Source organism: Leptonychotes weddellii, chromosome 5, assembly GCF_054177405.1.
Source record: "Leptonychotes weddellii isolate Sample4059 chromosome 5, ASM5417740v2, whole genome shotgun sequence".
NCBI lineage: Eukaryota > Metazoa > Chordata > Mammalia > Carnivora > Phocidae > Leptonychotes > Leptonychotes weddellii.
Window position 1 is genome coordinate 125,368,096 of NC_138373.1, and position 15,118 is coordinate 125,383,213.

Below are 15,118 nucleotides of genomic sequence, written 5' to 3' on the forward strand. Positions count from 1 at the left end.
TTCTTTACAATGTTTAATATGCAAAATTAAACATCTTATTTAGAAATTAAAGAAGAGCATATAAAAAGCAATCCTAAATTAGGCCGTATGAAAATGTTTACAATTAAGATATATTTGTGATATTTCCAGAGTATAGTAAAAGATATAGATATCTTTTTGATCCTTTCTATTTTCAACATAACATCAATATGTTCTTTGAGCTTTTAAGATCATTGAATATAGAGAAAAAATCTATAAAAGCTGTATAAATATGTGATAAGACATAACTGAGATGGCTTTCTGGATGGTAAGAAATGATGGGAAAGAGAGAATTTGTCTGGTGTGGGGGTTTCATTATTGGAAGCATGCCTATTTGTGAAAGCAAAGCACACAGTAAGAATTAGAGAGCTTCCCTATAGTAGGGATCCCCCATATGAGAACAGTTAAAAGGAAATTTTTACTGATGCAAAAGTCAAAGCCAAAGATTCATGATGGCTATTTCATTGCAGAAACATGGGTAAAGAGTAAGAGACATTTTCTAACTGACACATAAAAATGGCATAGTATACATATTTTCTGTCAACAGCCCATATTTAGATATATGTTAAAATACACTATTGAAGGTAATATGTAAAGATTAAATTTTAATGTGATAAGAAGCTGTTATAGACAGGTAATTTAGCTAACCTAGTTCTGCTTAGATCTATTTTTATGGAGTTTGAATTTTTATTCCTTTGAATTCTCTTTATTTCAGGCCTGTTGGGAAGCCCTTATTCTTCTTTTAATCCCACACTTTATAAATCATTGTTGTTACCTTTACACTGTTCAAATAAATGTTAGCCATTGCAGAATTCCAAAGGGTATTTGGTGCAGTACATTTGATATCTTCAAATGTAGATATCAAATCTACATAATCTGGGGAGAAAAGTACTTTACATGTGTTATTTCATTTAGTCCTTAGAACAATTCTATGACATAGATATATCGTTATTCCCATTTTAAAGAGAAGGAAAATGTGACTTAGAATAGGACCAGTAAATTGCCTACAACTACTCATTTAGGAGTTGGTGGAGTTCAATTTAAACTAAGGTTTTCAGACGCCAGTTATGGCATTTGGAAGAGCATTAAGAGTCTTGATCTCAGTAATGACATTTTCTCTGCCTATTCTAGTCTACTTGACTAGGCTATCTGAGTCAAAAAGAGTTTTTCTATCTTTAAATTCAGAATACTTAGTCTAACTGATTAAGCTTATTTTTAAAATTGTTTTCTTGAGTATGTATTTGACTGATTAGATTGTAAACTCTAAAGCCAGATACCATATATGGTTTCATATTTGTTACAGAAATAGTCATAGTGTCTGGCATGAAGTGAATATAATGGAAAGAGTTTGAGCTTTAGAAATAAGCATGACTTCAATGGAATTCTGGTTCTACCACTTATTCCTGTATGACTCAGGCAAGTTACCTGACTTCACTCAACGAGTTTCCTCATCTATAAAATTCTGATCAGAACACTTTATGCTTTGATAATGTGGATAAAATGAGATACGTAAAATTTCTAGGAGATTTCCTGGTATGTAAAAGTTGCCCATAAATAATAACTGTTACTATTAATACTACTAATTGACTATAAAACTTGACTATTAAAATTTCCATTAGGAATTGAAGAAATCTGTTGAATCAAACTATGCTGCAAATATACCCTTAGGGATAATGGAAATAAGGAATAGCTCCATGTGTGCTTTCTACTTTTGGAGTATTGCAGGAATTAAGGGAAAAGTGTCTTTATCATTTAACTTACCAACAAGTCAAAATTTTATTATTTCAGATTCTGTTTAATTAGAGAGTAAAAAGTTTGAACATAATTCTTTTGATCTGTTTTAGGTTGCTGCTGAAAACAGCGCTGGTATTGGAGTGTTTAGTGACCCATTTCTTTTCCAAACTGCGGAAAGTGGTAATTTGCCTAAATCATTTGTTCCAACTTAACTTAATTATGAGTTTTTGTCATTTATAATAAATAGGCATATAAACCAGATAATGGTGTTAAAATCCATAGAATCTTCAAAAGCATGGCCATTCAATTACTTTTAGAGTCTTCTTGGATAGTTATTCATTAAAATTATATATTATTCTCTATGATTATGAAAGCAGTAGGTGTTATCTTAAAAAACTTTGAAAAAATAAGAAACAGTAAAAATTATCCATGGCCTTGTCATATAAAAACTCTGTTACCATTTTGGTTCACTCCTGGTTGGTCTTTTTTTTCTCCCGTGAATATGTGTCTATGTGACTATATATTCATGAAAGTAGCCTTATGCAAATTATGCAAGTTTATAGCCTGCTTTTTCCTGTTAATATCAAATCATACACACTTTTATGACATTAGACTTTTGGAAATATAGATCTTATATTATTCCATAACATGTAGTCGTTATCAAACCAATTTAAGATACCTCCCTTCTTTCAATGGTGGAGAGGAAAGAGCCTGAGGTACCATTGATGCCTGTCTCTCATAGTATACTCTATCAGCAAATTGCGCCAGCACTACATCAAAATGCATCCTGAATCTCACCCTAATTGCAAATCAGTCTAATCTATTATCACTTCTTGCCTGAACAATTGAAAGTCTCCTTACTGGTTTTCCTGTTTCCAGCTTACTTGCCTACATTCCCTTTCTCCACATGAGCTATGTCATCTTTTGAAACATAAGCCAGAACATATTGCTTCTCTCTGCCCTTTTTTTTTTAAGATTTTATTTATTTATTTGACAGAGAGACACAGCGAGAGAGGGAACACAAGCAGGGGGAGTGGGAGAGGAAGAAGCAGGCTTCCTGCGGAGCAGGGAGCCCAATATGGGGCTCGATCCCAGGACCCTGGGGTCATGACCTGAGCCGAAGGCAGATGCTTAATGACTGAGCCACCCAGGAGCCCCTGCTTCTCTCTTCCTAATAGGGCTCCTATCTTACTCAGAATAAGACCGTAAGTCCTTCCCATGGTCCATAGCACTCTGGATGTTCTTTTCCCTCTCTGATCCATCTCTAACATTCTCCCCTCCCTCCAAATACACCATCCATACCTATCTTCCATCAAAGGGCCTTTGCACTTGCTGTTTCCTCTAACTGGAATACTCTTTCACTAAATATCCGCATGTCTCTCTCCCCTAGTTAATTCAAATCTCACATTACTTTCCTAACTACACCTTGTAAAATAGCCTCTATTTCCTCCTGTCCATCTCTAGCCCTAACACATTATTTTTCTTCATTGGACCAGCCTGATATGTTACATATTTACTTGCTTATTTTTTATTGTATATATCAGCCTAGTAGAACATAAGCTTTGTGATAAAAATAAGTTAGTGATTGGAGGTGCTTTTATTTATTTAATAATTCCTCTATTTACTTATAATAGCAAAAAGTTAGAACCAATAAATGCAGTATGATTAAATAAATAATGGCATCTCCATTCAACAACAGATATTTTCTGTGGAACTTACATTCTTGTGGGCTAAGATACATGAGTTACTAAGTAATATGTCAGGTTAGTGATAACTGTTATAAAAAGAATTTCCATAATTTTTTGCAACTATAAATGTTTTACATATTTAAAAGATAAAAATCTTCCAGTGAACCACTTTATGCCAAAGGGATAAATTGAAATGGGCCCTGTGTATCTAGAGAGGATAATGTATTGGCTCATGTTAAAAAACATGCATCAAGCTTTGTGGCCTAGTTTCTATTTGAGACTTTATCTAGAGAATCATATGAAAACATGCTCTATCACATAAGAAGTTAGAGAAAATTCAGGAGTTCATTTAAAATTAGAAATTAATGATTTATGAGGTTTAAATTACTCTTGTTGATTTTGAGCATATTGACTCTCAAATTATTTGTACAACTAAAATTCAAGTGGGAAAATTATCATTTCAAAATTAAATATTCACTAGGATATAAAATAAAAATTTATTACTTATGTTTTTAAGTTTTAGGGAAGTTAATTGGAATAACTTTTGAATGACATGAAAAGTTTTGTCTTGGGAGTCTTACTGTTTCTCATTTATTGTGTGTTTTTGGGCAAATCGGATAATTATATAATTTCTCTTGCCCCTATATTGACTTTTTTGGTAAATGTAAAGAGGTAAAAACATAATGTAAATATAAATTTAATTGTATCAGTATTCTGCAATTTTCACCCAAGTACCCCTTTTTATTATTTATGCTATAGGGAACACAAATTTAAGGAATAGTTCAATAGAATAAATAAGCTGCATTTTTTATTGTTAAATCAGAAGGAATTTCTTTTCCCATGAATAAAAATACTCTTGGGAAGAGTATACAGGTTAACTATTTATGCCATACTGAGTTGATGTTGCATCCACAAGCACAAAAATCTCAACTTCTTAACTTTCCATGCAGCATTATTTCAGGTAAACATAGAATTTATTTTGGCTTTAAGATAATAGAATGCACCTCCATTTTCAACTTGATGGATCTTTAGAAATGCAGGAAAAGTCTCTATATTGGATTTATGAAGTTTCTTTCTGGCTCAATAAATGTATACTTTGCATAGTGTACACTTTGAAAAGTTGTAGACACCTTCACATACCTATACAAATTTATGCATGTCCCTAGTCTAGATATATCCTCAAAGTGTTGGAAGACACTTATCTGAAAGATGAAATGACTTTATAAACAGAAATTTTTGATACCACAGTGTCAAACCGTTACTTGGATCAAGATGGATAAGTTCACTCTATGAACATCAAGAAATAATGGGTTTTGGTACATAAAAGGCCAGTAGTAGAAACTAGAATATTTAAAGTAGGGAAAGACCTACCAACTACAGAAAAGAGCCAGGTTTATTCTTCAGACATAATGAAGTCACAAATGGAAAATAAAAGCAGAAATATTTAATTGAGACAAAAATTATTAAAGCAAGTTAATAAAAATACCATTTTTTCACTAAATGTTATTTAACATATTTAATTACTTTCTTTTTAAAAAATATTTTATTCATTTATCTGAGACAGAGATCATGAGCAGGGGGAGGGGCAGAGGGAGAGGGAGAAGCAGACTGCTGAGCAGGGAGCCCGACAGGGGGCTCTACAGGGGGCTCCAGAGGAGCTCAATCTCAGGAGTGGGGCTCAATCTGATCCCAGGACACTGGGATCATGACCTGAGCTGAAGGCAGATGCTTTAACTAACTGACTGAGCCACCCAGGTGCCCCAACATATTTAATTACTTTCTATGTATTTAATATTTCTGGTCACTTTTTAAACATTTTGAGATCATGTATTTAATAAAGTTTTGGTTACCTTATAAATTCAAATTTTTCTATACTTGAGTAGTTCCCTGTGACTGTTATTGAGGCTCATTTGAAAATGTTTAGAAAACAAATTGCATTTTTTTTTGTATGTATATAATTTGTGTGTGTGTGTGTGTGTGTGTGTGTATCAGGCATACTTATAAAGATTTGTATAGTTTACACAAATAAGAAATTTAGAAGAGTGATTGGGATTCATGAAGAGAGTAAATTGGTGGTCACCAGAGGATAGAGGCGGGAGAATAAGATTGATGTTGTTTATGGGTACAAACTTGCCTCAAGTAATAAATAAGCCATAGAGATCTGATGCACAGTATAATGAATATAGATAACAATGCAATATTATAGTTATGTAATGTGATATTATAATTATATAATATGATAGTACTAAATATTACTATAATAGCAGTCATAATACAATATGGAAATGTATCAAATTCACACCTCATACACCTTAAATTTATTTTATTTTATTTTTAAATATTTTATTTATTTATTTGAGAGAGAGAGAGAGCATGAGCAGGGTGGGGCAGAGGGAGAAGTAGACTCTCCACTGAACAGGAAGCCCTATGCGGGACTCAATCCCAGGACTCCCGGATCATGACCTGAGCCGAAGGCAGATGCTTAACTGACTGACGCTTAACTGACTGAGCCACCCAGGTGCCCCACACTTTAAATTTATACAGTTATATGCCAAATATATTCAGTTTTAAAAAGAGATTCATGATAAAAGTTTTAACTCATAATTTCATAGCATCATATATTTAACATTTTAATATTTTGCTTTATTATATTTTATCCATCCAAAAGAAATTCAAATATTAAATCTTTAGTGTCAGAGAGTTATATTGTCATTGTCCTTCTTAAGCTTTAATTAATTACATTGATGAGTTTTCCTTGGAGGAAAAAAGTTCCATCCATCATTCTATCCATTATTAATGATTAATCATCCTTCCAAATTGTTTTATTTTTTCCCATTAAAATGCAGCTGTCCTTAAGTTTCCTAGTTTCTCCAGTTTAACTCATATCATTCATATACAACCTCTTTCCCATGACCTAAGTTCCTTAGGTAACTTATATGGCTTTCATTTACAAATCATATTTTGGTATTCTTCCCTACAATGTGCTTTTAAACTCTAATTATTCGGTATCTTAATAGTAGGCACCTCTGTTATTACTTATTTTGTTTTACCACAGACATCCTGTTTTGTTTTTATTTCTCTCAATAGTGATTTGTCATGTTTGTTCTATATTCTAAAGGATCTTGATTATTTACTCTACTTTGTCAGTTTTGCATAACTTACCTTGAAATTAGTGGGCATAATTTTCCTTCATTCTGGCTTCATGTTTGTCTCATCTCAGCTAAAATAGCATATAGATTTTTTTAAAAGATTTTATTTATTTAAGAGAGAGAGAAAGAAAGAGAGAGAACGAGCACAAGTTGGGGGAGGGACAGAGGAAGAGGCAGACTCCCCTGATGAGCAGGGAGCCCTACATGGGCTCCATCCTAGGACCCTGGGATCATGACCTGAGTCGAAGGCAGATGCCCACTCACCTGAGCCACCCAGGTACCCCCAGCATATAGATTGTCATTGCGGTTTATCAGTAATTGATAATAAAGTATATGAATTCTGATGAAAGTTGATTTTGAGGTTGTATAAAACTCAAAATATAATAACCACAACCAGTTGGGTGCTATTCACTTTATATTAGACACTAGATATTTACGTACATTCCAGAAATGTGCTTTTTGATGTAAATGGTTGGATAATTGTTTCAGTTTGCCACTTCTTCATTATCTAAGGAATCTGCATAATTCCAAAATATTTTAGGAGAGGATTTGTTATTCAAATTTGTTTGTATATTCACAAATAACTGTTGATTGGATATTTTTCAGACTTATTTGAAATAATTCACCAATGGATCCCTTAGACAAATAATCCTAAAGTAAAACTTATTTGCCTCTTAAACGTAACTCTGTGGGCTCAAGTTCCAGTTTTTTATCTTAGGCAAAATTAATTAAATATATTTCAAAAAGTCTCACCCAAGTAGATTTTTTTCTAACAGAGTATATTTAATTTTATATGACATAAGAAATATAACATCTCAACATTATATAAATGCCATTCTAAATTTTATAACAGTGTTTTTTCCTTTCCTTCAATTTCTGTCACTTCCCCAGCTCCAGGAAAAGTGGTGAATCTCACAGTTGAGGCCTTTAACTCTTCAACAGTAAACCTGATTTGGTATTTACCTAGGCAACCAAATGGCAAAATTACCAGCTTCAAGATTAGTGTGAAACATGCCAGAACTGGGACAGTAGTGAAAGATGTCTCCATCAGAGTAGAAGACATTTTGACTGGGAAAATGCCAGAATGTAATGTAAGTATTATGGAACATTTTCTATGTCTCAGAAATTTTAGGTGTGAGCTTATAACTTGAAGTTTCCAGTATCTGGAAACTTTTTTAACCACAGTGGTTATTAGCTGTTTGATTCCTTATAGTGTTCAGTTATAGTATCATGTTATACACAATTGACTGTATTAAGGTAGAATAAGATAAAGGTTTGAGAACTCAAGAGATAGAAAAATCTCACAGGGAGCTCTGAAGAGACTTCATGAAAGGAGTAGCATTTGTTAATGGACCTTGGATTGGCCTTGGTGTAAGGACAGGGGAGATCGTGTGAGGGGAGTATTTTGGGTGGAGGATATTTTATAAAAAGAACTGATAGGAAAGTATAGAGTATCACTGGAAAAAAGTTAATATTTCCACATGACAGGAGGGGTAGAGAAGGCAACAGTCAAAGTTATATTTGTGGAAGTAGATTGTTTTTGTTGTGCATATCTTTGGTGAAGAATTTGTTATGACTCTAGTCATTTATGGGAAATCCCTGGAAGTACCATAATAATGCTCTCAAAAATAATCTAGAAGATCTTTGTGATATTATTGATGGAAAAACAAACAATATTACTTTTGTTTTAAATACTGTAAGTTATAGAAGTCTTAAAACCTTCTTTTTAAAATTAGGCTGTATTTTTAATACACACACAAACATACATACTTGCACATATGTGCTATTGGCTTTATCATTTGATTATTTATGAGGAAAAAAATGATAGTACCAGTGAGAAAGTGACTTATGCTTGCAATTTCACAAAAGGGAAGATAGTTTATCTCTTTGGTTCTTGCACTTTTAACATGAATTTTAAAAATTCTTACTAATGATTTTGCTGTTGCTTTACCTTTATTCTAAGCCTTTTGAAGTCCTATTCATAAGAAATATGAAGGTATAAAGAATGCAATAAATATATTCTGTTCTAACACTGTAAACATAAATGGGTATAATTAAGTTCCAGCAAATTTGTCCATAGCTTGAGCAGATAACAATCTATTAAAATCTTAATGAATCATACACATACACATAAATTTAAGAATAATATTTATGCTATAAAGGAAAAATAAATGAATTACACTTCTCATGTTCATCAAGAGATACCATATTATTTTTCTGTTGCTATTTATTTTATTCACTAGGAGAATAATGAATCTTTTTTATGGAGTACAACCAGCCCTTCTCCAACCCTTGGTAGAGTTACGCCTCCATCACGTACGACATATTCGTCAAGCACGTTGGCGAGGAGTAAGATAAGCTCTGTGTGGAAAGAGCCTATCAGTTTTGTAGTGACACATTTGAGACCTTATACAACGTATCTTTTTGAAGTTTCTGCTGTTACAACTGAAGCAGGTTATATTGATAGTACGATTGTCAGAACACCAGAATCAGGTATGGTTTCATTTTTTGTGTAGGTAGAAAAAAAAAAGAATTAAATTAGTTATATAATAATTTTTCATTTTTTCCATGTAGATCTTTCTGTTAAAACTTTCTTTCCCTTCCAATAACGTTTCCCCCCCAATAATAGATCATGGGCATATCATCTGGAGCATCTTTAATTTCAGTACTCTTACAATACTAACATAAACAACTAAAAAGAGAAAGGAAATTTGAAAGAATGGATTCTTGAGCTAATAGCCATGATCCTATGATCAGCTTTTATTGTTCTTTGATCTGAGCAATTTTTCTTAATCATCTCTGCCCTTCTCCTTCTCCTGTAATCATCTACAGCCTCCTCTCACTGATACTCTTATAACCAAATGTGGAAGTAACACCTATAGTGGTAGAAATATCGTGTGATTCACATTTCAATATTAGACAAAAATAGTACTTAAAAAATATACCTACTTATCTCCTCTTTGCATTGGGTTTCCCTATGTGAAAAATGGATACAGCAATAGTACCTCCCTTATGGTGGTGGTGTTAGGATTCAATGAGTATAATTAGATATTATTACTACTAAATTTGAAGACTACACATTTCTAGCTATGGGTGTTATATATTTAATTATGGGATTATGGTATTATATATATGTGTAAATTTATGTAGTTACTGACACAATACCATATTAAATATGTAGTATCAGACATTCACTTGTGATTGGTAATTTTTGAGGTTACTGGAAATTACTACTGGTAGGGTAATTTCCCTAAAGCGCAGTATTTTTTTCCTGATGACATAGCTGTCAGCTTTTATCATTTCATCACATTAAGTTTGAAGTTTTTTCTTGATTTAAATAGTCATCTTTGAATCATACCATTTCCTCCTTCCATACTTCTTATACAGTTAAAAAATAATTTCATAAAGATAACACAAAGTGAAATTTAGTAGACAAGAACTTTGGCTTGAGAAAAATATTTGGAATATTTCGTTTCAGTCAAAAGAAAGTAAAATGTAGGAACACATTTGTGAAGAGTAGACTATTTTTAAATGTCATTATTTTTTATATGTTACCAATGTTACATTAGAATCTTCTAACTATAGGTTATAAATTTCCTCTCAGAACCAAATACAAATATTGATGCAGAAAGTGAAGATCTTTGCCAATAAGGTAATGTAGGTCGAGTTAATACCCTGACCCTTCTACCTGTGTCCACCAGGGGGAGAGTGTTTTTCAAGTCAGATGCCCAGGCCTGGTTGAATTCAATATATAAGTGTGTTATCAAGACAATGTAACTGTGCAAGGAACAATATTGGAATGAGAATGAAACACCCTGTGCAGTCATATACAACATTAAATTAAATTAGTAACTGTTGCAAATAAGTAGTTCATCTGATGATCCAGCATGTCTTATTTAAATTCTTCAATTCATTCATTTTTCCTTTTTTGTAAAATTAAAAAACCCTTTGCTCATAGTGTGATATTTTATTTTCTTTCTGACTTTGTGTTTTATTGTGTGTATTTAATAAGATGCTCATTTATTTTAAGTATATATTATTTATTCATTTTTTTTAATAACAATTTTAGTGCCTGAAGGACCACCACAAAACTATATAACAGGCAACATTACAGGGAAGTCCTTTTCAATTTCATGGGACCCACCTACTGTAGTAACAGGGAAATTTAGTTACAGAGTTGAATTATATGGACCATCAGGTAAGTCTCAATCAGTTTTGTGTTTACCTTTTGTAATAAGAATTATGCAAAATATGTTAGTATTATCAAACTCCTTAAAAATACCATGCTCTTTTTTATAAGATCCTACAATTGAAGCAGATAATAGAAAAGCAATTAAGGGAGGTGAGGTTCTTTGAACTTCTTGTTTAAAATCATAAATAAGTATACGGATGGCAAAACATTGTCCATGTTCCATATTTACATGAGGAGAAGCTGAAAGAATGAGATAACTCCTAAGAAGAGAAGTGTTAGAGGACATACGTGTCTTCAAATGTTTGAACAGGAGGACCTTGACTTACTTAATTGCAAATATGTTTATGAAGAACAATGGACTTCAGTAGATCAAATCTCTGCTTAGAACAAGGAATGCATTTCTAATAATTGGAGCTCTCTAAAAATAATATAGGCAACTTCATAATGTAGCAAGTTCTCCATCTTTGTGAATAAGCAGGACCTGGACATCCCCTTGTCAGATATTTTGAGGGGTTCAAATATTATTGCTGGATGTCAATTAAGTAAACTCTAAAATTCTTTTCTAATCTGAGATGCTATGGTTCTATGAAAAAAAATCAACCAGAAGAGTAGAGAGTGATTGGGTCACGGAAGTTGAGTACAGGGCTAGGCAAAATTTAGGGCTCCTTTGAGGTGTGGTATTGAATAAAGTGATATCAATCAAAGTGGATTTGTGTTTTTCTCCAGCTCTCTTCAACAAGAGGAGGGCAATGGAATGGAAGGCTTATGTAAAGGTAGTGATTATAATTGACAGTGCCATTGAGGCTGGATAAGGAGTGGAAACCAAGTGGTGAGGGACCAAACCAAGCAGAATAAAATAGTTCATAAGATCAATGGATCGGAGGTCCCAATGAACTTTTTTTTTAAATTTTTTATTTTTTTAAAGTTTTTTTTTTTTTTTTTAGATTTTGTTTATTTGAGAGAGAGAGTGCAGGAACAGAGGGAGAGGGAGTAGCAGACTCCCGCTGAGCAGGGAGCCTGTTGCGGGGCTCAGTCCCAGGACCCTGGCATCATGACCTGAGCTGAAGGCAGACGCTTAACCAACTGAGCCACCCAGGAGTGCCAGAGGTCCCAATGAACTTAAAGAATTGTTGCTTCAGGGTTCTAGAATAAGTGAACAGGAGATAAGAAGGAATGGTCAGAGAGAGTTGCACAAAATTGAGATCATGGAAGATTCGCAGTTACTGGTAATAGTGATGTCTATGGGAGTGGCTGAGATAGGGTGGTGGATTAGATTATTTGAGGAGAGCTGGGAGTGTTTTAAGAGTCAAGTCTAGGGTTCCTGAAATCACCACAAATTAAGATGGTAGCACTGAAGACAGTGACATTGAAGCAGGCACTAAATCATCCAGAATGAGGGTGAGTGACCATGGGCCTAGAAGATCAATCACGGCAACAAGGAGGACTGGTGGAGGCCATCCATGACATGAGATTGAAAGCTGTGAGCTTTTGTAAGGAGGGAGGTGGGTTGGAACACATACTATACCTGAAGGCCTCATCACTTGATGACCGTGGGAAAAATTAGATCATTTGGGGTGGCTGCAGGGAATAGAAGCCGTGTTTTTAGGGGAGAGCCAGGTTTCAGCTGCAGCAAAGGAAGAAAGAATTATTCAGAGGTAAAGTTGAGGATTAAGAGAATATTTAAGGAGCTTTGCTCAGAAGCTGAACTACAAATATTTTCTAAGTATGTCTTTTTATAGAAGATAATGAAAATATTTAACATTTTAATTAACTAAATTTATGTATAAAATACTGTCACTGTTTTAATATTAGCCCGAATCTAATGTTTTCTTTTTAAAAAAATGTCAAAAAATAACATGATAATTGGATAGGGCTTTATGATTTAATAACTTATTTTGAATACTAGATTTTCATGTTGTTTCTATTGTTTTAATTAACCTGATATCAATGTACCACTAAGCTAAATGTTTGAAACTTGTAATAATTGTAATTATAATGTTTTAAAATTGTAATAACAAACATTAATTGCTATTCTTGGCTCTCTACTTAAATGTGAGAATGATTGCATGCCTAACGAGAAAATAATCCATGGTATCTTTTGGTTTTTGCAGGTCGGATTTTGGATAATAGCACAAAAGACCTTAAGTTTGCGTTCACTAACCTAACACCATTTACGGTGTATGATGTATATGTTGCAGCTGAGACCAGTGAAGGCATTGGACCCAAATCAAATATTTCAGTATTCACTCCTCCAGAAGGTAAGAACATCTTCTTCAGTTTGTTCATAAGATATTTTACTCTGCTTGTGGATTTTATTGCACTGGTGAAACATTATATTAGAAGCTATTTGGTTTGTATTTATTTAATTCATGCTATTTCCTTATCAGATTACTACCTAATGCATTCCGAACATGCGTTCCTCAGAACATTAAACCCCGCAGCATGCTTCATAGAGGAAATGGAGATCAAGCAAGATTAGGAAGTAGTACATGTAGTATTAGTCTGTTTGTGACTCACAGTGAAGATTGGCAAAACCTCATGAGGTCAAAGGAAACAAATAAACACTTTTAACATCATTTGACTCACATTATTCAATGTAGAATAGATTTTTCTCACAGAATGATGTTTAGGGGAATCCATATATCCCCAATGCCTCTAACAAAATATGTTTGTAAACAAAAGGGTGTTTTAAGCAAGCGAGGATTCCTAGAGGGTGCATAATACAAATTTACCAGCACATCCCCAAATAATTAAAACAATGGCTCTCCTAAAGAAAGTTTTTGTTTGCATGTATTAAACATCACAGTTTTAGATGTTTAAAAAATGTTCCCTCATTGTCTCACTGCATATTTTCCTGGCCCATATCGAATTTGCTAAAATGTCTTCAGTTTTACTTAGGGATTGCAATTATTTGAGAAGATCACAATTTTATTACAAGTACATTAACATTTGGAAAAGTTTCCAAATTTTGTGTGATAGCTAACATACAGTAACTTGTAAATTGAATACACACGTGTGCAATGCACACATGCACATACAGCTGAAGATTGGGCATACGTTCATCAGATAAATCACTCAAGTATGTGACCATTAGAGGGCAGCAACTATTAGGGAATTTTGTACTCCCCTTCAAAAAACAATTAACCATTGGTAATATTTTGCTGTTGAAAGAATGAAAAAATTATGTTTTATATCAATTTCAAATGAAAATGCAAGCAAAAATATTCTCATTTTTTTCATTATTAATATTTTTCCATTGTATTTCTGTCAGAAGAATCTTAGCTTTGCATGTCTTTTCCATTACACCTTAAATCTCCCCGTCACCTAATAAATGCTCTTAAGCATTTCTTCGAAAGCTAGACAGCTTTATGAATGGCTACCAAAAACAGCAGAGTGACCTGGCCCTTATCAGATTAGAGTCCTTGAGTTTGATTTTAATAGCATTTTCTCAAACAACTTGATTGACCAACGAGTTTTTATTCTTATATTATACAGTTAAATAAATACAGAATTTTTGTCTTCCTTAAAATCAAGCCAGTTTTGGCACCCCTAAACTGAATCTGCAATTTAAGATTATTGTTTTATTGTCATTATTCTATTATTCAAATGTAGGGCATTTGACAAAAATAGGGAAATAGGTAATATATTGCTACATATGATGTCATGCTGTTGATTTTGGACATCATTTAAAGAGTTCATCCCCCTTTCTTTATTTTTGCATTTTTCTTTATTCACAAAATAATAAATAAAATTTTAAGGACGTTGTTCAATATATTTCACATGGCTTATTTTTCTCACAAAATTAATTTGAACAAATGACTCTCTTTGCCTTATGTAATAAACAACTTATCCTGAGTTTTATCTTACTACCCTCCTGGCCATATCCAGGTGGCTCTCAGGGGGTTCCATTGGCAGCAGGTGGGCTCCACTAAGGGCAGAAATGGCATGGTCCTTATCTCTGCATGCCAACCTTCCTCCATGGAGTTCTCTTGGGGTAGTTCAGACTTAGGAAGGGCTTCAGTGAAATGCTCTGGCAAATAGAGTAAATGTAGCTTTCAACTTCTGACAACACAAATTAGTCCTAGTCCTGCTAATTAAAACTTTGCAATAAGGGGATCTTTAAACTATATGAGAACAATCTAATAACTCACTAGAAGTATATACTTTCACTTAAAATTGAGATCTTAATTTTAGACTATTCTTTTTCATTTATTAATACAGCAGGGTTCTTTGTATTCTAATTAAGGCTACCCAATTTATTTTCTTCTCCATATTTCAAAGTAGACTATAGTTTATTTAAAAATACACTAGGACCAATTTTTAAATTAATTTTTTTT

At 33.2% G+C, this 15,118-nt stretch overlaps 1 protein-coding gene across 1 annotated transcript in view; it reads left to right on the forward strand.

Annotated features, from left to right (window-relative positions):
• The window catches only part of PTPRQ (protein tyrosine phosphatase receptor type Q), a 231,612-nt gene that overhangs the window by 24,306 nt on the left and 192,188 nt on the right, over positions 1–15,118 (forward strand). The window contains exons 7-11 of the mRNA XM_081818978.1: positions 1,863–1,932; positions 7,481–7,680; positions 8,833–9,082; positions 10,659–10,787; positions 12,893–13,039. Of these exons, the coding sequence (XP_081675104.1) occupies positions 1,863–1,932; positions 7,481–7,680; positions 8,833–9,082; positions 10,659–10,787; positions 12,893–13,039 (796 nt within the window). The remainder of the gene's footprint in view (positions 1–1,862; positions 1,933–7,480; positions 7,681–8,832; positions 9,083–10,658; positions 10,788–12,892; positions 13,040–15,118) is intronic.